The sequence below is a fragment of the Thalassophryne amazonica genome, chromosome 16 (genome assembly GCF_902500255.1).
Source record: "Thalassophryne amazonica chromosome 16, fThaAma1.1, whole genome shotgun sequence".
NCBI lineage: Eukaryota > Metazoa > Chordata > Actinopteri > Batrachoidiformes > Batrachoididae > Thalassophryne > Thalassophryne amazonica.
In genome coordinates, this window is record NC_047118.1 from 87231966 (window position 1) to 87257278 (window position 25313).

Consider the following 25313-nt stretch of genomic DNA (forward strand, 5'->3'; position numbering starts at 1 on the left):
GGCATCGTTGCCCTTCACGGTTTTCACAGACCATCGGAACCTGGAGTACATCCGGACCGCCAAGCGGCTGAACCCCAGGCAAGCCCGCTGGTCTCTGTTCTTCGGGCGCTTTGACTTCCAGATCACGTATCGCCCCGGGACCAAGAACCAAAAACCAGATGCATTGTCCCGGGTGCACGAAGAAGAAGCCAAAGCGGGGCTGTCGAACCCCACCGAGACCATCATCCCCGAGTCCACTGTCGTGGCCACCCTCACCTGGGACGTGGAGAAGACCGTCCGGGAGGCCCTGACAAGGAGCCCGGACCCGGGGACAGGCCACAAGAACAGACTGTACGTCCCACCAGAGGCAAGAGCTGCCGTATTGGACTTCTGTCACGGGTCCAAGCTCTCCTGTCATCCCGGAGTGCGTAGGACCGTGGCAGTAGTCCAGCAGCGCTTCTGGTGGGCGTCCCTGGAAACCGACGTCCGGGACTACGTCCAGGCCTGTACCATCTGCGCCAGGGGCAAGGCAGACCATCGGAGGACGACGGGACTCCTCCATCCCCTGCCAGTGCCTCATCGCCCCTGGTCTCACATCGGCCTGGACTTCATCACGGGCCTCCCGCCGTCCCAGGGCAACACCATTATTCTCACGATAGTGGACCGGTTCTCCAAGGCGGCCCACTTCGTGGCCCTCCCGAAGCTCCCGACGGCCCAGGAGACGGCAGACCTCCTGGTCCACCACGTCATGCGGCTGCATGGGATACCATCGGACATCGTTTCAGATCATGGTCCCCAGTTCTCTTCACAGGTGTGGAAGAGTTTCTGTAAGGAGCTGGGGGCCACCGTGAGTCTCTCGTCCGGGTACCACCCCCAGACCAACGGCCAGGCAGAGCGGGCTAACCAGGAGTTGGAACAGGCCCTTCGCTGCGTCACCTCCGCGTACCCGGCGGCCTGGAGTCACCATCTGGCCTGGATCGAGTATGCCCATAACAGCCAAGTCTGCTACCGGCCTCTCCCCTTTTGAGGCATGTTTGGGGTTCTAGCCCCCATTGTTCCCGCTGGTGGAGGGAGAGGTCGGTGTGCCCTCGGTCCAGGCCCACCTCAGGAGGTGTCGCCGGGTGTGGCGGGCCGCCCGCTCTGCCCTATTAAAGGCCCGGACGAGGGCCAAAACCCATGCGGACCGCCGACGTTCCCCGGCCCCCACATACCAGCCCGGGCAGGAGGTGTGGCTGTCAACCAAGGACATCCCCCTCTGTGTGGACTCACCCAAATTAAAGGACAGATACATCGGCCCGTTCCCCATCCTCAAGATCATCAACCCGGCCGCAGTGAAGCTCTGACTCCCAGCTTCACTGCGGGTCCACCCTGTTTTCCACGTGTCCCGTATCAAGCCACACCACACCTCGCCCCTCTGTGCACCTGGCCCTACGCCACCTCCTGCCCGGCTCATCGACGGGGAGCCTGCTTGGACGGTCCGCAGGCTCCTGGACATCCGTCGTAAGGGCCGGGGGTTCCAATATCTGGTGGACTGGGAGGGGTATGGACCTGAGGAACGCTCCTGGGTGAAGAGGAGCTTCATCCTGGACCCGGCCCTCCTGGCCAATTTCTACAGACGACACCCGGACAAGCCTGGTCGGGCGCCAGGAGGCGCCCGTTGAGGGGGGGGTCCTGTTGTGTGGGCCGCTGAAGAGGAGGTACTGCTGGCCCACTACCACCAGAGGGCGCCCTGCTTGGAGTGCGGGCTCCAAGCACGAGAGGGCGCCAGACCCAGAGGAGGTGACAGCTGTCACTCATTACTCCAGCTGTCACTCATCTACACCACCATATAAGCCGGACTGCAACTCCACCTCCCCGCCGAGAAATCGACTACCAGTACTAAGGTAATTTTCTCTGCTGACTTATACGTTGAATAGTAATCTGAACTTCTGTTGCAGCCGTTTTCCTGGTGCTTTCCTTGTCTGGAGGATTGGCGTTTGGTGTGACAGTGACGTTTTCACCTCGCACCCCGTCCCAGATAAGTGGTTGATCAGGAGCTGCACGAGTGTGTGTGATTTGGAGGTGGAGGTGCTCCCTCCTAACGGTGTCTGGACTGTTAATTACTGAGTGTGCGGACTCACACTCACACATCATCTTTCTGTTTTCTGCCAGCAGTACCAGGGTCGACAGCCGAAGACAGAGGCCACCTGGGGACTCGGGACTTGGCGGCTCCGGTGTTCTTCAGGCCGTTGGTGGTGGAGGCCGTATGGGACGCGGCTTCTCTCTCGTCAGGCGTCTTCTATCTTCGAGCCTGCCCACACGTCACCTGGTGTTTATTGACTGTGAACATTAAGACACGTTTCGTTGGGTAATATCACAACATTAAATTGTTACCTTTTGGCTTACTTATTGTCCGTTCATTTGCGCCCCCTGTTGTGGGTCCGTGCTACGACACCTTCCCAACAATCTAGTCCCTGTACGACCGCAGCAGGAGCTTGGTTCGCATTGCCGATAGTAAGTCAAGCACGTCGGCCTCGGCCAGGGCTGCCCTTTGTCACCGGTTCTGTTCATTCCCTTTATGGACAGAATTTCTAGGCACAGTCAGGGTGTAGAGGGGGTCCAGTTTGGGAACCACAGAATTTTGTCTCTTCTGTTTGCGGATGATGTGGTTCTGTTGGCTTCGTCAATTCAGGACCTTCAGCGTGCACTGGAGCAGTTTGCAGCCGAGTATGAAGCATCCAGGATGAAAATCAGCACCTCCAGATCCGAGGCCATGGGGCAAAGCTCTTGATTTACCGATCGATCTACGTTCTGACCCTTACCTATGGTCATGAGATTTGGCTCATGACCGAAAGAACAAGATCGCGAATACAAGCGGCCGAGATGTGTGTTCCTCCACAGGGTGGCTGGGCCCTCCCTTAGAGATAGGGTGAGGAGCTCGGTCACTTGGGAGGAGCTCACAGTCGAGCTGCTGCTCCTCCACATCGAAAGGTGGCTCAGGCATCTTTTTCAGATGCCCCCTGGACGCCTCGCTGGACACCTCGCTGGACACCTCGCTGGACGTCTCACTGGAGAGGTGTTCCGGGCACGTCACATCGGGAGGAGGGCCTTGGGAAGACGCAGGACACACTGGAAGGACTACGTCTCGCAGCTGGCTTGGGAGCACCTCGGGGTTTCCCCAGAGGGGCTGGGGGAGGTGTGTGTGGTTCGGGAGGTCTGGGCGGCTTTGCTTGAGCTGCTGCCCCCGCGACCCGACCTCGGATAAAGCAGAAGAAAATGGATGGATGGATGAAACGGATCCGGTTGCGGCTGAACATAGTCAAGAACACAATTCCTTTGATGAGGTGAATGTTTCGAAACCAAGTTGCTGTCACTTTCTAGGGAGCACTTGGATGTATATAATGTACAGAAAAGACAAGAGGATGCAGCTCCTTCAGAAAAACAGGGATGGCTCGATAAGGATGCCAAGAAAGGGGACGATGGCTTGTGGAGGAGCCATGACGGTTGATTAGTAGATGGACTTGTGCGGAGAAGCTCATGCAAGGAACCATTGTGGTGTGCAACGTATTCACACCTTGTTGGAAAGACGGTGGTGGCATCTTTACATGAGGGATGAGTGTATATATTATGTACAGTGCTATGATGTTTGTAAAATGTATAACCCTAAGCGTGTGCTCAAAGCAGGTTCGGGCAGTTTTCTGGTGCCAGACAGACTGTGGAAGCAGATTGTGATAGATTTCTACTGATATGGGAGCAGACCATAGAATGAAAGGCTATCACTATCTTTTGGCTTGTGTGAATACTTTTTCGAGATGGGTTGAAGCCACACCCACCAAAACAGAGCAGGCAAAGGAAGTGGTGAACTGGTTGTCTAGAGATTTGATCCCTAGGTATGGTGTTCCTGCTACGATAAGATCGGACAACGGCACCTATTTCACTAGTGTGATGTTAGCAGAAGTGGAGATATTTTTTGGGATCGAGCATCAGTTTGGGGCAGTATACCATCCAGCATCCCAGGATGGTGGAAAGGGCCAATAGATCCTTAAAGGAGGCCTTGGTTAAGGTCTGTGTGGATACTTGGTTGTTGGCTTTGCCTGTGGTGTTGTTTGGAATTTGATTGCTTAAATGGTAAATGGACTGCATTTATACAGCGCTTTTCCATCTGCATCAGACCCTCAAAGCGCTTTACACGTCAATGCCTCACATTCACCCCGATGTCAGGCTGCTGCCACGCAAGGCGCCCTTAGTGATTTTCTGGTCAGGCTGGGATTTGAACAAAAGGATCCTCTGGTCTCAAGCCCAACGCTTTAACCACTAGACCATGGGCATGGGTTAACAATACCACAGGCATGCCCACATGAACTTTTGATGGGTAGAGTGATGCCCACCTCTTTAGACTCCTTGGCTGAGAAGCCACAGGTGGAGGATGTGGGTGAGTATTTGAGACATTTAAAAAATACTGCTGCTAGTGTTTCTCAACAGGAAACAGAGATCCTGATGAAGGAGAAGGAGGTGGAGACTATGCCCGTGGAAGTTGGTGAGTGGGTACGTAGACGTGCTTCTCATCACCATTGGACAGAACCATGGTAGACAGGACCGTGGCAAGTGGAGTATTGAGTAATGCAATACCCAAAACTCATTGTTGTAAGACCGATCCTCCCACGGACAGGAACATAGGACACATCATGAAACATAATATGTATTTTGCCTATGAACAGGATCAACCACATTCACCAATTTATGGAGTAATGAGATAAGAGAAAATAAAATAAAGGAGAAAATAAAATAAAAATTTACTTGTGAGATAAGAGGGGACCACGTAATCTGATAATGGTATTGCTTAAGTCTTTACTTTTGTCAGAGAAAGAGGAATATCTTCTTCCAGTAGGAGATTAGGGGGGTAAGTGTTGGCCCTGGTTTTAGTTTTGGTGGGATAACATGCATGTTCTATGTGATTCTTCTACAAGGACCCAGATGGGGGTTCTTATGGTTATAATTTCATGTGCAGTGATGATGTTGATTTGGCAGAAACATCCTTGAACAAATGGTCACTCGCTACATAAACAATCGGTCCGTGAGAATTTGGTGTACAATCAATCCACAGACAGTACTTTTTTGTTTGATCTATGTGATCAATGGGACCTATATTATCAGGGATATGACGTCTACATGTGGTACTTCACAACAGGACAATTGGAAAATGGACAATGGTGTTCAGGATGGAGGTACATATGGTGGAATACAGGTCCTAACAGATGGAGATTTGCGATAAAATAAGACAGCTGGAAAACTTCAACAGAATATACAATTGACTTGACTTCAGTACAACCCCCAACAACCTGGCAAATATTATCCTCTGTCATTTTCTATTAAAAATCTGAAGGAATCTCCTTGGAAAAAAATGAATGGGAATCAATGGGAATTTTCATTAATCTTAGGGGTAGATATGTCAGGCAAAGATCCTATGGCTTATTTTAAAGTAAAAATAAATCCGCAACAAAGACAGTTAGGTGGAAATCCTGTAGTGTATTCTCGGTTTTTGGATGTTATGGTACAACTGGGGAATTTGACTAAGGATTTGGTGTTAAACTAGGAAACCAGTTTCAGTTCCTGGAATTCGTGGATTGGATTGATTCGTAATGCCGCACATGTGGTTGCCAGAAATGGGTGTGTAGTTTGTACAGGACCAAAACCAGTGTTACAAACAGTTCCCCTTGTAGTATACGATGCTCCAACTACAGAAAAGGATAGCCAGTGTTTCTTGGTGTTGTATATTACTGAGAATCTGTACAGCAATTGGATGTATATGGATAAATTATTCCCTTTGGCTTCACCCTATGTAATTCCCCCAGATCTGTATCTGTCTTTAATAAATACATCTGCATACTAAGCCTGAATTCTTTTGCTGGTTTGAAAATGTGTAGATTTCGACATGTACACCGATTCAACCACTTATATAGATGCGATTGGGGTACCAAGAGGAGTTCCAGATGAATATAAATTAGTTAATCAAATTGCAGATGGGTTCGAATCTTCGTTGTGTTGGTGGTGCACTATGAAGGTCCACCTCTGTCACGCCTATGTAATCCTTTATAAAAACTGTTTGTGTCCATTGTTCGGGGTTCTGTGAGAGACGTTCTACAAAATCCAGGCCTGGTATTTTTACTGTGACTTTGAATAAAATTAAAAGTGCGGAATAGTTTGAGTTTGTACTTTGTGAGGGGCCGTGTTACAGAAAGAACCAGGGGAAGAAATAACAGTACTGTCAAAACATTCAGGTGGGTGAACGAAGTCAAACTAAACGCTAACGTTACAAAAACTAAGCAAACAATAAAAAACATCAAGAACTACAGCAAAACAAAATACGGAAAAATTGAGGTTTTTGGTGGTATTCGTTAAAATTTTTCAACAGTTTAAAAATCCTGACGAAGTGCCAGCTGCAGGAACGAAGCTGGGCGAAGGTTAAACGATGCCAAAGAAAGTCAACGAAAGTCCAGATTTCTTGTTTCATTTGGCCTTCGTTGCCCTTCGCTAAGTGCCGTGTGACCGGGCCATAAGCAGTTCAAAGGGGTGCAAATGCATACAGTGTAAAATGAATAAAGTGTAAAATGTATAAAATGCCATAACACAATCACAATAAAGTATAAAATGTGCAAACACCTTTTTTATTGGAATGAATCCATGGCATCACAGATGAAGGCTTTTAGACTGAACAGCAGGCTAACACTGAACAGCAGGCTAACAGTGAACAGCAGGTTAACACTAAACAGCAGGCTAACACTGAACAGCAGGCTAACCCTGAACAGCAGAGTAACACTGAACAGCAGGTTAACACTGAACAGCAGGCTAACATTCAACAGCAGGCTAACACTGAACAGCAGACTAACACTGAACAGCAGGTTAACACTGAACAGTAGTGTAACATTGAGTATGTGGAATGACTTTCCTAAAGTCATGTACTCAACTCTATCAAAAATATCTGGACTATGCTGAAAAGTGCAATCAGTGCCAGTAAATGAAGACCACAACATGGGGCACTTAGACAAATTTTACCGCCAGCTTGAAATTGATCATCTGTTGACTGTTTTCGTGTTAATATTGCAAATGTCCACCCATTTTCTAAGTGCCAAGCGAGCGGTGTTACAGTAGTGTTCAGAATAATAGTAGTGACTAAATGTGACTAAAAATGTGACTAAAAAGATTAATCCAGGTTTTGATTCTATTTCTTATTGTTACATGGGAAACAAGGTACCAGTAGATTCAGTAGATGCTCACAAATCCAACAAGACCAAGCATTCATTCACACTCTTAAGGCTATGAAATTGGGCTACTAGTAAAAAAAAGTAGAAAAGGGGGTGTTCACAATAATAGTAGTGTGGCATTCAGTCAGTGACTTCGTCAATTTTGTGGAACAAACAGGTGTGAATCAGGTGTCCCCTATTTAAGGATGAAGCCAGCACCTGTAGAACATGCTTTTCTCTTTGAAAGCCTGAGGAAAATGGGACGTTCAAGACATTGTTCAGAAGAACAGCGTAGTTTGATTAAAAAGTTGATTGGAGAGGGGAAAACTTATACACAGGTGCAAAAAATTATAGGCTGTTCATCTACAATGATCTCCAACGCTTTAAAATGGACAAAAAAAAAAAAAAAAAACAGAGACGCATGGAAGAAAACGGAAAACAACCATCAAAATGGATAGAAGAATAACCAGAATGGCAAAGGCTCACCCATTGATAAGCTCCAGGATGGTCAAAGACAGTCTGGAGTTATGTGTCGACGCGGGTTGAGGAGCGGACCTGCGTCAGACGGAACCCAGCGCTACAAATAACCAGAAAAGCGGTTCCAAAAACAATATATTTATTTCACCCGCTGGTGCATAAAAAGTGTAAAAACAGAAATAGCATCCTTCTGGTGGAGTGAAGGCTGGCACGCTCTCCAGCGCCCAAAAGGATCGAAGCCCGGCGCTCCTGGACCCACTACCACCGCCAAACAACCCCCAGGTGGACATGACAAACCGACTCTCTGCGAAGCATAGAAGAGGTGAGGTAAGTTAGCAGTTACAACTAATATCCTTCAAAAGACACACACTATCAGCAACACATACAGGTCTGTATTTTAAGCTTTATGCAAATGAGCAGCTTCTCACAACAGGTGGAGGACCACTTGTCTGCATGCCACAGCAGTGAGAAGCGAGCTGCACAATCCTCATCACAATTCAAGTATACTGCGTAACAAAATACCAAGCTTACTATCAACAATTAGTCAAACACTTAATCACCTTTGATGTGTGCTGACAGCATGTGTCCCTCACCCTTCCTTGCTTCACGGGCTCGATGTGTCAAACCCAGGCGCGGTCCTCAGCGTCTCACAAACGAACATCACAAGATCGAGTTCCCGGCAGTTCTGCTTGAATCACACATGACTTAAATGCAGAACGCCATCCAATTATCTGCTTCAGCTGAAAGTCTTTAAGGTTGCATGTGAGCACCATTCACAGGTGCTGCACATGATGTTGATGAGGGTGAAGGATTCTTCAGCCAGCACCTTCTCCACAGACAAATCAGTTCTCATGCCACCTGGAGAGCAAAGAAAAGAAAAGAACACCAAAATATCCAGCCACACCCCCCAACACACAACAGAAATGGGTGTTTCAACAAGACAATGACCCCAAGCACACTAGTAAACCAGCAAAATCTTGGTTCCAAACCAACAAAATTAATGCCTTGCAGATGTGAAGAAATCATGAAAAACTGTGGTTATACAACTAAATACTAGTTTAGTGATTCACAGGATTGCTAAAAAAGCAGTTTGAACATAATAGTTTTGAGTTTGTAGCGTCAACAGCAGATGCTACTATTATTGTGAACACCCCCTTTTCTACTTTTTTTTTACTAATAGCCCAATTTCATAGTCTTAAGATTGTGCATATCATGAATGCTTGGTCTTATTGGATTTGTGAGAATCTACTGAATCTACTGGTAACAACCATGTAACAATAACAAATATACTCAAAACCTGGATTAATCTTTTTAGTCACATCGCACTACTATTATTCTGAACACTACTGTAGATGTTAATGTGTATCACCTGGAATTTGGCCGACACCTGCCACAGGAGGGTTCGATGGGCTCTCACAGCGCACAGTATGTCTTTCAACTGCTGGTGTGTGCAAATAGTTGTAGCAACAGGTGCACGAGGTGTTTGGTGGCTCTACTGGTGGTTGGCTCTCACTGCGGTATTGTATCACTTCCTGTTCCGGAGCACAGCGGTGTTTTGCTGTATCTGTTAGCTGTTTAATCTGCGTAGTTAGATTGATCTAGATAACTAGATAACGATTTGTTTCACAGTGTAATCGTCACGTGCCTTAACTAAAGCACTCCCTCTGCTGAATCACCTCTAAATTATTTACACATTATTCACTTTGTGTGTTTTTAGGAATCCGCTAGCTTAGCACAGCTACTAGCTCTTAGCCAGTTTAGCATGGTGGCTTCTCCTGCCTCTCCCGCACTTTTCTGCTCTGGGTGTGAAATGTTTAGTTATTCCTCTGCCTCCTTTAGCAGTAATGGTACTTGTAATAAGTGTAGCTTATTCGTAGCTTTGGAGGCCAGGCTGGGCAAATTGGAGACTCGGCTCCGCACCTTGGAAAATCCTACAGCTAGCCAGGCCCCTGTAGTTGGTGCGGACCAAGGTAGCATAGCCGCTGTTAGCTGTCCCCCAGCAGATCCCGAGCAGCCGGGAAAGCAGGCCGGCTGGGTGACTGTGAGGAGGAAGCGTAGTCCTAAACAGAAGCCCCCTGTACACCACCAACCCGTTCACATCTCTAACCGTTTTTCCCCACTCGGCGACACACCCGCCGAAGAACAAACTCTGGTTATTGGCAACTCTGTTTTGAGAAATGTGAAGTTAGCGACACCAGCAACCATAGTCAAATGTCTTCCGGGGGCCAGAGCAGGCGACATTGAAGGAAATTTGAAACTGCTGGCTAAGGCTAAGAGTAAATTTGGTAAGATTGTAATTCACGTCGGCAGTAATGACACCCGGTTACGCCAATCGGAGGTCACTAAAATTAACATTGAATTGGTGTGTAACTTTGCAAAAACAATGTTGGACTCTGTAGTTTTCTCTGGGCCCCTCCCCAATTGGACTGGGAGTGACATGTTTAGCCGCATGTTCTCCTTGAATTGCTGGCTGTCTGAGTGGTGTCCAAAAAATGAGGTGGGCTTCATAGATAATTGGCAAAGCTTCTGGGGAAAACCTGGTCTTGTTAGGAGAGACGGCATCCATCCCACTTTGGATGGAGCAGCTCTCATCTCTAGAAATCTGGCCAATTTTCTTAAATCCTCCAAACCGTGACTACCCAGGGTTGGGACCAGGAAGCAGAGTTGTAGTCTTACACACCTCTCTGCAGCTTCTCTCCCCCTGCCATCCCCCCAATACCCCATCTCCGTAGACACGGTGCCTGCTCCCAGACCACCAACAACCAGTAAAAATCTATTTAAGCATAAAAATTTAAAAGAAAAAATAATATAGCACCTTCAACTGCACCACAGACTAAAACAGTTAAATGTGGTTTATTAAACATTAGGTCTCTCTCTTCTAAGTCCCTGTTAGTAAATGATATAATAATTGATCAACATATTGATTTATTCTGCCTTACAGAAACCTGGTTACAGCAGGATGAATATGTTAGTTTAAATGAGTCAACACCCCCGAGTCACACTAACTGTCAGAATGCTCGTAGCACGGGCCGAGGGGGAAGAGTAGCAGCACTCTTCCACTCCAGTTTATTAATTAATCAAAGACACAGACAGAGCTTTAATTCATTTGAAAGCTTGACTCTTAGTCTTGTCCATCCAAATTGGAAGTCCCAAAAAACAGTTTTATTTGTTGTTATCTATTGTCCACCTGGTCGTTACTGTGAGTTTCGTTGTGAATATTCAGACCTTTTTGTCTGACTTAGTGCTTAGATGCTGAGAATGACAGCCTCAACACTGCATTTAATCTATTATTAGACTCAGTTGGCTTCGCTCAAAATGTAAATGAGTCCACTCACCACTTTAACCATACTTTAGATCTTGTTCTGACTTATGGTATGGAAACTGAAGACTTAACAGTATTCCCTGAAAACCCCCTTCTGTCTGATCATTTCTTAATAACATTTACATTTACTTTAATGGACTACCCAGCAGTGGGGAATAAGTTTCATTACAGTAGAAGTCTTTCGGAAAGCGCTGTAACTAGGTTTAAGGATATGATTCCTTCTTTGTTATGTTCTCCAATGCCATATACCAACACTGTGCAGAGTAGCTACCTAAAATCTGTGAGTGAGATAGATTATCTTGTCAATAGTTTTACATCCTCATTGAGCACAACTTTGGATGCTATAGCTCCTCTGAAAAAGAGAGCCTTAAATCAGAAGTGCTTGACTCCGTGGTATAACTCACAAACTCGCAGCTTAAAGCAGATAACCCATAAGGTGGAGAGGAAATGGCATCTCACTAATTTAGAAGATCTTCACTTAGCCTGGAAAAAGAGTCTGTTGCTCTATAAAAAAGCTCTCCGTAAAGCTAGGACATCTTACTACTCATCCCTAATTGAAGAAAATAAGAACAACCCCAGGTTTCTTTTCAGCACTGTAGCCAGGCTGACAAAGAGTCAGAGCTCTATTGAGCTGAGTATTCCTTTAACTTTAAGTAGTAGTGACTTTATGACTTTCTTTGCAAATAAAATTTTAACTATTGGAGAAAAAATTACTCATAACCATCCCAAAGACATATCGTTATCTTTGGCTGCTTTCAGTAATGCTGGTATTTGGTTAGACTCTTTCTCTCCGATTGTTCTGTCTGAGTTATTCTCATTAGTCACTTACTCCAAACCATCAACATGTCTATTAGACCCCATTCCTACCAGGCTGCTCAAGGAAGCCCTACCATTAATTAATGCTTCGATCTTAAATATGATCAATCTATCTTTATTAGTTGGCTATGTACCACAGGCTTTTAAGGTGGCAGTAATTAAACCATTACTTAAAAAGCCATCACTTGACCCAGCTATCTTAGCTAATTATAGGCCAATCGCGAACCTTACTTTTCTCTCAAAAATTCTTGAAAGGGTAGTTGTAAAACAGCTAACTGATCATCTGCAGAGGAATGGCCTATTTGAAGAGTTTCAGTCAGGTTTTAGAATTCATCATAGTACAGAAACAGCATTAGTGAAGGTTACAAATGATCTTCTTATGGCCTCAGACAGTGGACTCATCTCTGTGCTTGTCCTGTTAGACCTCAGTGCTGCTTTTGATACTGTTGACCATAAAATTTTATTACAGAGATTAGAGCATGCCATAGGTGGTTTGAATCATATTTATCTAATAGATTACAATTTGTTCATGTAAATGGGGAGTCTTCTTCACAGACTAAGGTTAATTTTATTCACTTTATACATGCTTCCCTTAGGCAGTATTATTAGAAAGTATTGCTTAAATTTTCATTGTTACGCAGATGATACCCAGCTTTATCTATCCATGAAGCCAGAGGACACACACCAATTAGTTAAACTGCAGGATTGTCTTACAGACATAAAGACATGGATGACCTCTAATTTCCTGCTTTTAAATTCAGATAAAACTGAAGTTATTGTACTTGGCCCCACAAATCTTAGAAACATGGTGTCTAACCAGATCCTTACTCTGGATGGCATTACCCTGACCTCTAGTAATACTGTGAGAAATCTTGGAGTCATTTTTGATCAGGATATGTCCTTCAATGCGCATATTAAGCAAATATGTAGGACTGCTTTTTTGCATTTGCGCAATATCTCTAAAATTAGAAAGGTCTTGTCTCAGAGTGATGCTGAAAAACTAATTCATGCATTTATTTCCTCTAGGCTGGACTATTGTAATTCATTATTATCAGGTTGTCCTAAAAGTTCCCTGAAAAGCCTTCAGTTAATTCAAAATGCTGCAGCTAGAGTACTGACAGGAACTAGAAGGAGAGAGCATATTTCATGCATATTGGCTTCTCTTCATTGGCTTCCTGTTAATTCTAGAATAGAATTTAAAATTCTTCTTCTTACTTATAAGGTTTTGAATAATCAGGTCCCATCTTATCTTAGGGACCTCATAGTACCATATCACCCCAATAGATCGCTTCGCTCTCAGACTGCAGGCTTACTTGTAGTTCCTAGGGTTTGTAAGAGTAGAATGGGACGCAGAGCCTTCAGCTTTCAGGCTCCTCTCCTGTGGAACCAGCTCCCAATTCAGATCAGGGAGACAGACACCCTCTCTACTTTTAAGATTAGGCTTAAAACTTTCCTTTTTGCTAAAGCTTATAGTTAGGGCTGGATCAGGTGATCCTGAACCATCCCTTAGTTATGCTGCTATAGACTTAGACTGCTGGGGGGTTCTTATGATGCACTGAGTGTTTCTTTCTCTTTTTGCTCTGTATGCACCACTCTGCATTTAATCATTAGTGATTGATCTCTGCTCCTCTCCACAGCATGTCTTTTTCCTGGTTCTCTCCCTCAGCCCCAACCAGTCCCAGCAGAAGACTGCCCCTCCCTGAGCCTGGTTCTGCTGGAGGTTTCTTCCTGTTAAAAGGGAGTTTTTCCTTCCCACTGTCACCAAGTGCTTGCTCACAGGGGGTCGTTTTGACCGTTGGGGTTTTTCTGTAATTATTGTATGGCTTTTGCCTTACAATATAAAGCGCCTTGGGGCAACTGTTTGTTGTGATTTGGCGCTATATAAATAAATTTGATTTGATTTGATTTAGAGGCAACTATGATTTTACAGGTATTGCATATGATTTCTGGTTCATGCGAAAGTCATTTGCAATTTGACCACATTCATACTATGTGTGAAGGGACCCTTAGCTGTGTTAGATGCTTGTTTTTCATCTGTAATGTACAGTTTTGATATGTTGTCTTTGTAGTGTTCAATAAATCTAATATTAATTGTTTCTAAGTCATCACAGTCAGTCTTCATGTACATTTTAAACACCTTCCAAACTTTTTTAATGCATGGCTGTAGAATGTTATAAAGGTACATTTCTCACTTACTTGACAGAAGTGTGTTTCAGTCTTGCTGTGTCGCTCTCCCTCTGTACTTTCTTCTGAGCTGAGAGCAGATTTTCTTTTTGGATAGCCTCCCATATATTCATGCGACTGGCTTTTTGGCCCTGCAGCTCCTTAACTAGGAATCCCAGAGAAAATTAGTATTACACAATAGGAAAAACATCTCTCAGAAGACTAAATACCACCTGTCGATATATTTCTTTATGTTGTATATTTGGACACCTATAATTGACATCTTATGTTCGTCTTTGACCTGCTTCACAACCACAAGTAAGCTGATGGTGCCTTAGAAAGTCAAGTCAAGTCTGGGAGCATGTGCTGGTGCCACAATTCACGATACCACCTTGTGTCCTAGATGGAAACCATCCAGGCAGACAACCAGTCTATCCTCATCTACCTAAAGTAACATCTAGCTTCTGCATCTGGGCGAAATGTGGATATCCCTTCGGCCTTCTCCAGCCACTGGGGTCCTCAACACTCAGGTGCCTATGAGCTGGACCGTGCATAAAAAGTACTATATGAGGAAAAAAAAAATCACAATTTAAATGATACTCCGCATCTTATTGTCCCTAAGATGATTCCAGTCATTCCAGTGGCACAAAAGGATCTTCCAAAGAGACCTGGTAACAAAGACATCCAATCATCGTCTTAGGCCACTGGTTAGAGTCCAAGTCTCACAACCACACAATAACACTTGGACCTTCATTCTCCTATAAAGATATCAGCACCACCAAACACCAATACCCAGTAAACTCATGACTCCCAGGTGCCTCTCAATCTCAAATGCAGACAACCCAGAGAGATAAATGCTACTGCCAAGATAAGTGAATGTCTCTACAACGTCAACTCTGTCACCACATACAGATAAACTTTTGATGGCTGAGTCCAGGAAGCCATAAAAACCTGAATATTTGTCTGCGTTTGCAACTGTCCTGGATCAAGACTCTCTGAATCCTCACTCAGCTTCTCAAGTGCTGCAATCAATGAACTGCTTCCACAAAGATCACAGCATCCTTCTCAAAGCCAGAATCATAACAAAAAAGAAAATGCACCTACATTTTTGGCTTCCGCAACTCTACCCAGTGTAGGACCCAGAACACATCCCTAATCAACACCAATTTTTACTGGGAAAGACTCAGAGCCTCTGCCTCCACCCCGTACAGCACTCACAGTATCTGTATATAGACTTTCTGTGACATCCAGCAGCTTATTGGGGTTCCCACAAATTTTCTGGACAAATTCTCAACACATTTCAAAAAAGCTGGGACAATGGTATGTTTACCACTGTGTCCTTCTAACAACACTCAATAAGCCTTTGGGAACTGAGGACACTAATTGTTGAAGCTTTGTAGGTGGAATTCTTTCCCATTCTTGCTTGATGTATGACTTCATTTGTTCAACAGTCCGGGGTCTCCGTTGTCGTATTTTGGGCTTCATCATGCGCCACACATTTTCAATGGGCGACACACAACGTCCCATCTTCATTGGCATTGGGGTTGTAGATTGGAACAATTAGTCCTTTCTTCCAGCCTGTAGGGATGATATCCGTCACCCAGACTGAAACAAAGATTTTTTCCAATGCCAGGAGAACAGCATCTCCACCTGCCTGGAGACGCTCAGCTCTGACGCCACAAATCTCTGAAGCTCTCCCTGCCCTCAGCCATTTGATGGCCTTTTCAATCTCACCAACATTTGGTGGTCCGCAGTTTGTTCACTAGACCTGCTGATCACAGGTTCCTCCAATAAATGTCTCCTTGTCCACTCTCAGGGTCATCACAGCCCATTTTCTCAACTCCCTATACAACCTGGAATATCCATCAAGCTGTGCACTACGACTCCTCTGGATGATATGTGGAATGCCCTCAGATAGTATTAAATACCTCTTCCAATACATTCCTCAACAACTTTCAAAGAGTGGCTGTAGAAAAACTCCCAGCATCATTTGGATCATCAGTTGTGTTCATGTCGCCAAGTCCTCAGGCCAGATTGTGCATAAACTGCTGAACAACAGTCTGAGCTTGAGGTCTGGCCAGATTTAATCTTGAGCACAGAGCAGGCAGAACTCTGTGAAACATCAAGTGAAACTTTAGGGAAGCCATGAGAAGTAAGTGGTCAGAATTCATAAACTGGGCATTTCTGTAGTCCTTACAGTTTTGTAGAATTCTCCAGTATTTTCTCAAGAGAACATTGTGAAACTGGCAACACTGCTGGTATCAGAATACAGTGTCCAGCAGTGTACCTACAGTGGGTAAAAAAGTATTTAGTCAGCCCCTGATTGTGCAAGTTCTCCTACTTAGAAAGATGAGAGAAGTTCTGTAATTTTCAACATAGGTTTAGGGTTAGGGTTAGGGTTAAATGAGAAATGAGAAAAAAAATCCAGGAAATCACACTGTAGGATTTTTAAAGAATTTATTTGAAAATTATGGTGGAAAATAAATATTTGGTTACCCACAAACATGCTAGATTTCTGGCTCTCACAGACCTGTAACTTCTTCTTTAAGAACCTCTTCTGTCTTCCACCTGTTACCTGTATTAATGGCACCTGTATGAACTCGTTATCTGTATAAAAGACACCTGTCCACAGCCTCAAACAGTCAGAGTCCAAAATCAACCATGGCCAAGACCAAAGAGCTGTCGAAGGACACCAGGAAGAAAATTGTAGATGTGCACCAGGCTGGGAAGAGTGAATCTACAATAGTCAAGCAGGTTGGTGTGAACAAATCAACTGTGGGAGCAATTGTAAGAAAATGGAAGACATACAAGACCATTGATAATCTCTCTCAATCTGGGGCTCCATGCAAGATGTCATCCCGTGGGAGAACTTGCACAATCAGGGACTGAATAAATACTTTTTTACCCCACTGTATGAATAATGAAACAGGATCCGGCAACCCATAGTCCCGGATGCTTTGCAAAGTCTAGGAGCACTGATCCATTTGCACCACAGTTATCAGATCCATAACTAGCCCTGTCTGTGCCAGTTGTTGCAATGAAATCACCCAAGACCAATAAAGTGCTCCCTCTGGGGCAGTCATCAATCACTGAGTGAAGCTGCAAATAAAATTTCTCCCTCACCAAGACATCACCCACTGCAGTGGGAGCATGGCACAACACCCAGTCACTGTTTGATTCAGAGTCACATAACATGCTCATTGAGCAGGGAGGGAGTTGAGCATCCTGAATGCCTGGTGAAAGAACTGTCTTTGAGCCTGCTGGTTTTGGCCCGGAGACTCTGCAGTCTCCTCCCTGACGGCAGCAGGCTGAAAAACTGTGAGTTGGGTGGATGGGGTCACCTGCGATCCTGGTGGCTTTGCAGGTGAGGCGGGTGTGTAGATGTCCAGCAGAGAGGGGAGAAGGACACCGATGATCTTCCCAGGTGCTTTCACAGTGCGCTGCAGGGTCTTGTGGCAGGATATGGTGCAGGCACCGTACCACACAGTGATGCTGCTGGTCAGGATGCTCTCAATGGTACCCCTGTAGAAGGAGTACATGATGGGGGTCTGGGCTTTTGCTTTCCTCAGTTTCTGCAGAAAGTAGAGTCACTGTTGGGATTTTTTGGCCAGGGATGTGGTGTTGATGTGCCAGGACAGGTCTTGGTAGATGTGTACACCCAGGAACTTTGTGCTGCTCACCCGCTCAACTTCAGCGACATTGATGGTTAGTGGAGCATGCTGACTGGGCTCTTTCCTGAAGTCCATGCCAATCTCCTTCGTCTTCTCCACGTTCAGGTGAAGATTGTTGTACGTGCACCATGTGGCCAGGCGGCTCACCTCACTCCTGTAGGTGAGCTGCAATATTGTCTCATCGTTGTTGTTGATGAGACCCACCACTTGATGAAGAGGTTGGATGTAGGTGTGCAGTCGTGGGTCAACAGAGTGAAGAGGAGAGGGCTCAGCACACATTCTTGGGGGGCTGTCCTGTGTTCAGCGTGATGGTGCTGGAGGTGTTGCTGCCGACCCGGACTGCCTGTGGTCTCCCCGTCAGAAACTCCAGTAGCCAGTTGCACAGGGAGGTGTTGAGTCCCAGCTGGACTGGTTTGAGGATGAGCTGCTGGGGAATGATTGTATTTAATGCTCCGCTGAAGTCGATGAACAGCATTCTGACGTGTGAGTCCTTAGTCTCCAGGTGAGTTACGGCTGAGTGGAGGGCAGTGGAGATAGCATCGTCGGTCGAGCGGTTGGACTGATATGCAAACTGGTAGGGGTCCAGTGTGGGGGGGAGGGCAGATTTGATGTGGTCCATGACTAGCCGCTTGAAGCACTTCATAATGATGGGAGTGAGTGCGACCGGGCGGTAGTCATTGTAGCAGGACTTCTTCAGGACCTGGATGATGGTGGTGGCTTTGAGAGACGTTGGGACAACGGCTTGTCTCAGTGAGATGTTGAAGATGTCCGTGAAGACATCCGTGAGCTCCTCAGCACAGTCTCTCAGGACTTGACGAGGAATATCGTCAGGACTGGGGGCTTTCCTCGCATTGATCCTTCTGAGCATGTGCCTCACGCTATCTGAAGGTAGTGACAGCACCTGGTCGTCAGAAGGCGGAGGGATCATCTGTGCTGGAATGTTGTTGTCTGCCTCAAAGCGAGCGAAGAAGCCATTCAGCTGATTCAGCAGAGAGGGGGTGTTGTCGCAGGTCTACGGGGTGGGCTTATAGTCCGTGATGGTCTGAATACTCCACCAGAGATTCCTGGAGTCTCTGCCATCCTTGAAGCAGTCAGCGATTCTCCTGGAGTACTGTCTCTTAGCCTCTCTGATTCCTCGTGACAGGTTGGCCATGGCTGTCCTTAGGAGTCTGTGGACTTCCCCTGTCAGCCAAGATTTCTGATTGGTCCAAATGCTGATGGTTCTGGAGACCGTGACATCATCCATGCACTTCCTCATGTAGGCAGTGATGGTCTCCGTGTACTCCTGGAGGTCTGTGGTGTTATTGTAGGTGGCTGCCTGTCTGAACATGCTCCAGTCAGTAGTGGAAAAAATAATCGGAGCACTTCCGATGCCCCCTCTGGCCACACCCGGATCACCTTTTTGGCTGGTTTTGTGACTTTAACCAGCGGTCTGTATGCAGACATTAGCATAACAGTGGAGTGGTCGGAGGTCCCAAGGTGGGGGAGGGAGGAAGCTTTGTAGGCTTCCTTGTGTGTGGTGTAAACATTGTCCAAGATATTGGTGCCTCAAGTGGGAAAGTTGACATGTCCATGGAGTTGTGGAAACACGCTCTTGGGGTTGGCATGGTTGAAATCCCCAGCCAGGATGAGGAATACATCAGGGCGGGCTGTCAGCTGTTCACTGATGTGCTGGTGGAGTTCGTTCAGTGCCTCACTCCTGTTGTTGTTGGAGCTGGGAGGGATGTATATAGCTGCCAGCAAAATAGCAGTATATTCCCTCAGCAGGTAGAATGGCCGGCACTTAATAATCATCAACTCCCCCAGTGGTGAGCAGTGCTTGCAAACAACAACAGCATTGCGGCAGCAGGCATCGCTGATGTAAACACAGAGTCCTCCACCGCGGGACTTTCCCCCCTCGATAAGCACTCTGTTTGCTCGGTAGCATGTTAGCCGCGCTAGCTGGATAGCACGGTCTGAGACGCTGTCGTTAAGCCATGTTTCTACAAAAACAAAGACACAGCACTCACCCACAGTCTTGGAAGATGTCCAGAGTAAACGAATATGGTCCAATTTATTGTCCAGCAAGCGTACGTTGGCCAGGGTGATGGAAGGGATAGCCGGCCGGTAAGGTCTCGCAGCTAAACTAGCCCAGATACCTCTGCGCTTACCCCTCTTCTGCTTCCTCGGGTTCTGTCCATTGCGCCTCCACTGTGGGCTGGATGCAGGAGTAGGGGTCGGGAATTGAACGGGCCTCCGGAGTAAACCGTCCTCATGTAACTTTTCCATGTCCACTGAAGTTAGGTCCCTGATTTTGTCCATATTTCTGCAGATGTCGAGCAGAAACTCCCGGGAATAAGTGCGCCTTGAGATGTGAGGGCGTGAATAGTACGGTGATAAACAGACACGCTGTTTGTAAACACAAAAAGCACAAAAACACCATTGTGTTGGGAGCGAGAGGAGCCGCTGCGTGTGCACTCGCCGCCATACTCATGAGAAGCCACAAGCGGTCTCCAGGGTCTACTCCGCATCTCGACCAGTGACTGCTTAGATAGGCTCCAGCTCCCCATGACCCTTAACTGGAATATGAAGGTTTAGAAACGAATGTATGATTTCATTCTAATTTTGATTCTGAAAATGCACCACAAACTATCGATAGAAACATAGAAATTACTATTTCATCATCATTGTGACCAATGAGAAGTGTGGAACTCTTTTTTTTTTTTCATTTTAACTTCAGCTTCCTTTCTGAATAGACCTGATTACATTGCTCTTTGTTCCAGGAAAAGTGCTCACAATGATTATTTTTAACAAGATTCAGTCCCAAACAAGTGAACTCTTTTTTTTTTTTCATTTTAACTTCAGCTTCCTTTCTGAATAGACCTGATTACATTGCTCTTTGTTCCAGGAAAAGTGCTCACAATGATTATTTTTAACAAGATTCAGTCCCAAACAAGTTAACCATTGACTGCTTCTTTAAACACAAGTAAATATTGGCCATGCTTCTCTGCAGTATGTGCTGACTTTTGCAAAGAATTTGACTGGGTTGTCCAGGCTGCTCTGTGGGACATCCTGAAAATTTATGAGATCCATAGCAAGTAGCTGGACATCATAGCTGCTGGAGTGCACTGTGCAGAGCGAGGGCTGAGTCTCCGACTTCCTCACAGAGAACTCCAGGGTTCAGAAAGTGAAAAGTGGCTTTTGCACCTTTGTCTGTTAGGAAGGGCCCACTGACCTTGACTTCAAGGATATTACTAGGACTGCTTTCTTCCACGTGCGAAATATAGTGAAGATTCGTCCCATCCTGTCTATGGCTGACGCTGATACCCTGATCCATGCTTGTTTCTTCTTGATTGGACTACTGCAATGTTCTATTTTCTGGTTTACTGCAGTCCAGCATTAGGGCTCTCCAATTGGTTCAAAATGCTGCTACCAGACTTTTGACAGGAAGCAGAAAGTTTGACCACATTACACCAATTTTGGCATCTCTTCACTGGCTTCTTGTCCCAGTGAGATCAGATTTTAAGATTCTGTTACTAGTCTATAAAACTGTTCACAGACTGGCACTTCCCTACTTAGCTGACTTAATTAAACCTTACGTACCGGCCCAGGCTCTGCGTTCTCAGGGAGCAGGACTACTTTGTGTCTCTAGGGTGAATAAGAAGTCTGTGGGTCACAGAGGTTTCTCTTATCGTGTCCCTGTTCTGTGGAATGATCTTCCTGCATCAATAAAACAGTCAGATTCTGCAGAGACTTTTCATGTCCAGACTTAAGACGCACTTATTTTCCCTTTCTTATGGCTAGCATACTGGCATAATATGTTACTATGCTTTTTACTCTTTTAATTCATTTATTAGTAAACGGAGTGTGCCGTGGCCTCAAATTTTATCTAAAGTCTAGTGGCCGGCGATCACCTTAACATTTCTTCTGTTTTTCTTGTTGCTTAATGCTGACAAATTATACTGTATTTGTTGTCTTTCTGATGCCTGATTCTGTTTTTTCTCTCTGCTTGAGGTGTGGCTCCATCCAGAGATGGGTGTGGTGTCTGTTTCTGAAACCCTCCTGTCCTGTGCACCGGAAACATTTCCTGTATATTCATAGATGAAAGCCAAACGCTCTGACCTTCCTGATAATGTGGGGCTACCAAATGACACTAGCTGGCTGCCAGCTGATAGACCAGGGATGACCATATCAAGGCTGTCTCATAAACAGAGAAACAGGCAAGACTAACCAAATAACAAAAACAGAACAGAACCTAAAACATGAACTATGACAGGAACAAAATGCTACCCAGTGGCTCAGGCAAAGGCGAAAAATGTCTTTGGTACTCAGTCTCATGGGACATGAATACCGCTGGCGTGAAATCCTAACAAGTGCAAAAGACCAAGGGCATACCCACATTTCATCTGGCTACAGCCAATAGATGGCTATTTTTGAGAAGTAGGGCTTAACTCATTGTCAGCCTGGGTGGTTGCTATCTAGGTCCATGGGTGGTTCGTGGTGTGATAGCTGTGGTGACGTGTGGTACTGGTGTATGCTCCCACTATGTCCTAAAACCACTTGCATGCATTCAGAATATTAATACTTCATTCAATTGCTCCCTTTTGAATCAAGGTGATGTCACAACTGCTCTTCTTGATGTTACTTCCTAAATTTAGCACGTTTTAGATATAAAAGTTATTTCCTTTTTTGGGGCCTTGAGGGTCAAAGCCTTGGTCCTGACCTTGATGGTTTGGGCCTTGATGACAACACTGATCAGGTCTCACATCTACATCCCCAAATCAGAAGAAGTTGAAAGAGGGGCAAAGTACTTTAAATATAAGCATTAAATCATCTGTTTTACTGCCAGATTTCTTGAGACGGATGAACACAACAACATTTCCAAGTCACTGAATATGTCTTTGATTTCATTTACATCAATCATTAAGAAATACTAACAGGTACTGTGTGGTAAATGTGTGTCAAGCAGAACGTTCTCAAAAACTGAGTGACCATGATGGAAGGAGACTGACAAAGGAAGAATTCCAAAAGAATTCCAGGATTTTGGGGATGTGAGTAGAGAAAGTGGGAATGGTGCATAGTTGCTTTTAAACTCATATTGTACTTGGCCCCACAAATCTTAGAAACATGGTGTCTAACCAGATCCTTACTCTGGATGGCATTACCCTGACCTCTAGCAATACTGTGAGAAATCTTGGAGTCATTTTTGATCAGGATATGTCTCACCCATATTGGCCTCTCTTCATTGGCTTCCTGTTAATTCTAGAACAGAATTTAAAATTCTTCTTCTTACTTATAAGGTTTTGAATAATCAGGTCCCATCTTATCTTAGGGACCTCATAGTACCATATCACCCCAATAGAGCGCTTCGCTCTCAGACTGCAGGCTTACTTGTAGTTCCTAGGGTTTGTAAGAGTAGAATGGGAGGCAGAGCCTTCAGCTTTCAGGCTCCTCTCCTGTGGAACCAGCTCCCAATTCAGATCAGGGAGACAGACACCCTCTCTACTTTTAAGATTAGGCTTAAAACTTTCCTTTTTGCTAAAGCTTATAGTTAGGGCTGGATCAGGTGACCCTGAACCATCCCTTAGTTATGCTGCTATAGACTTAGACTGCTGGGGGGTTCCCATGATGCACTGAGTGTTTCTTTCTCTTTTTGCTCTGTATGCACCACTCTGCATTTAATCATTAGTGATTGATCTCTGCTCCCCTCCATAGCATGTCTTTTTCCTGGTTCTCTCCCCTCAGCCCCAACCAGTCCCAGCAGAAGACTGCCCCTCCCTGAGCCTGGTTCTGCTGGAGGTTTCTTCCTGTTAAAAGGGAGTTTTTCCTTCCCACTGTCGTCAAGTGCTTGCTCACAGGGGGTCGTTTTGACCGTTGGGGTTTTTCCGTAATTATTGTACGGCCTTGCCTTACAATATAAAGCGCCTTGGGGCAACTGTTTGTTGTGATTTGGTTTGATTTGATTTGTGTCCCCATTCATAGCTTCATCAGATCATTTAACAACCTTTTGTCATTCACTCTTTATTAAATTTTTGTCGAATAAAAAGACACACAAAAAAACAAACAAACAAACAAACAAAAAAAAAAAAACCAAGAACAGATAAAGAACAGTGGGGGCAATATCCAAATATGACATCATACAAAGTCGGGCCTCTTTGTCGATACATGTGTCAACCATTTTGACTAGTAATCTTCAAATATATCCATCTCCAACCTGAGTTTAAAAGTAATTCTTTCCATTTTGTAAATACAAGGTCTGTTAGAAAAGTATCCGACCTTTTTATTTTTTTCAAAAACCATATGGATTTGAATCACATGTGATTGCATCAGCCAAGTTTGAACCTTCGTGCGCATGCGTGAGTTTTTTCACGCCTGTCGGTTGCGTCATTCGCCTGTGACCAGGCTTTGTGTGAGCAGTGGTTCACCCCCCTCGTCGGATTTTATTGCGAATAAATGTCTGAACGATTTGGAGCTTTGCTGCATCAAATTTTTCCAGAAACTGTGAGAGACCTCCAGGTGGACACCATTCGGAAAATTCAGATGGTTTTGAGGGACGATTTTAAGGGGATTACACAGATTAAGGATTGCTCCAGCCGGTTTAAAGACCGCCCACAGTGTCTGAGAGTGCGGCGCGCTCCAAGCGCCGATCGACAGGCTGAAACAACCAGATCATTTCTAACGTGGGGCACTTATTACCAACCACTGCTGTTTACAGATTCTGTCCCATTCTTCAATTGTGAATGATATGTTGCCCTCTGCTTCCCATCTTGTCTTAATATAATAAGTATCAACATTTCTTAAACTTTGAAGACACAAATATAATTTTGAAAGAGTTTTTTGATAAGGAGCGTCTTCATATGCATTTAGAAAAACTTCCAAAATATTACCTTTGATAAAATTAATATTTTGATTGAATTTTTTAATAGCAAAATCTTGAATTTGTAAAAATCTAAAATGATCGTGATTTGTCAATCCAAATTTGTCCTTAAGGTCCTGAAAGCTCCTAAAACCCCCATTCTTAAAAAGAGAACAATATGTTGTTAAGCCGCTTTTACACCACATCTTAAAGCTTGAGTCATGTCTGGCCGGATTAAATTCCGGGTCATACGCAAACCACTTGAAGAGTCCTGCATATTCATGAAGCTTAAATCTTTTTAGTACATCACTCCAAGCCTTAACAGAACTCTCAAGTAAAATCTTAGCATTAGTTGATAAACTATCCAGTAATGATGGGTCACCTATTAACACACAGACTGGCAGATTATGTGTTGATTTACACTCTATTTCCTTCCATTTAGAATTGTAGTTAGGTTTGCACCAACCTACCAAGGGGTGCAATTGTGAAGCTCTATAGTAATCATGGAAACATGGAAGTGCTAATCCTCCTCTCTCTTTGGAGAGCTGTAAAGTTTTATACTTTGCCCTTGGTTTTTTCCCTGCCCACACAAATCTAGAGATAATCGTGTCCAATTCCACAAAATATTTATCTGGTTTCTTAATTGGGATTGATTGATATAGGTACAGCATTCTAGGGAGAACATTCATCTTTATAATGTCCACCCTTGATGTTAAACTCAGAAAGGGTATCAGATTCCATCTATTTATATCTTTATTTACTTCCTTTTTTAAGGGACCATAATTAATTTCTTCCAAATTAGGTATATCAATTGGTAAATATATGCCCAA

The 25313-nt window shown here is 45.0% G+C and overlaps 1 protein-coding gene across 1 annotated transcript in view; it reads right to left on the reverse strand.

Moving 5' to 3' along the window:
* trpm4a (transient receptor potential cation channel, subfamily M, member 4a) overlaps positions 1-25313 on the reverse strand; it is a 505210-nt gene that overhangs the window by 47734 nt on the left and 432163 nt on the right. The window contains exon 25 of the mRNA XM_034189807.1: positions 14011-14143. Coding sequence (XP_034045698.1) covers positions 14011-14143 — 133 coding nt within the window. The remainder of the gene's footprint in view (positions 1-14010; positions 14144-25313) is intronic.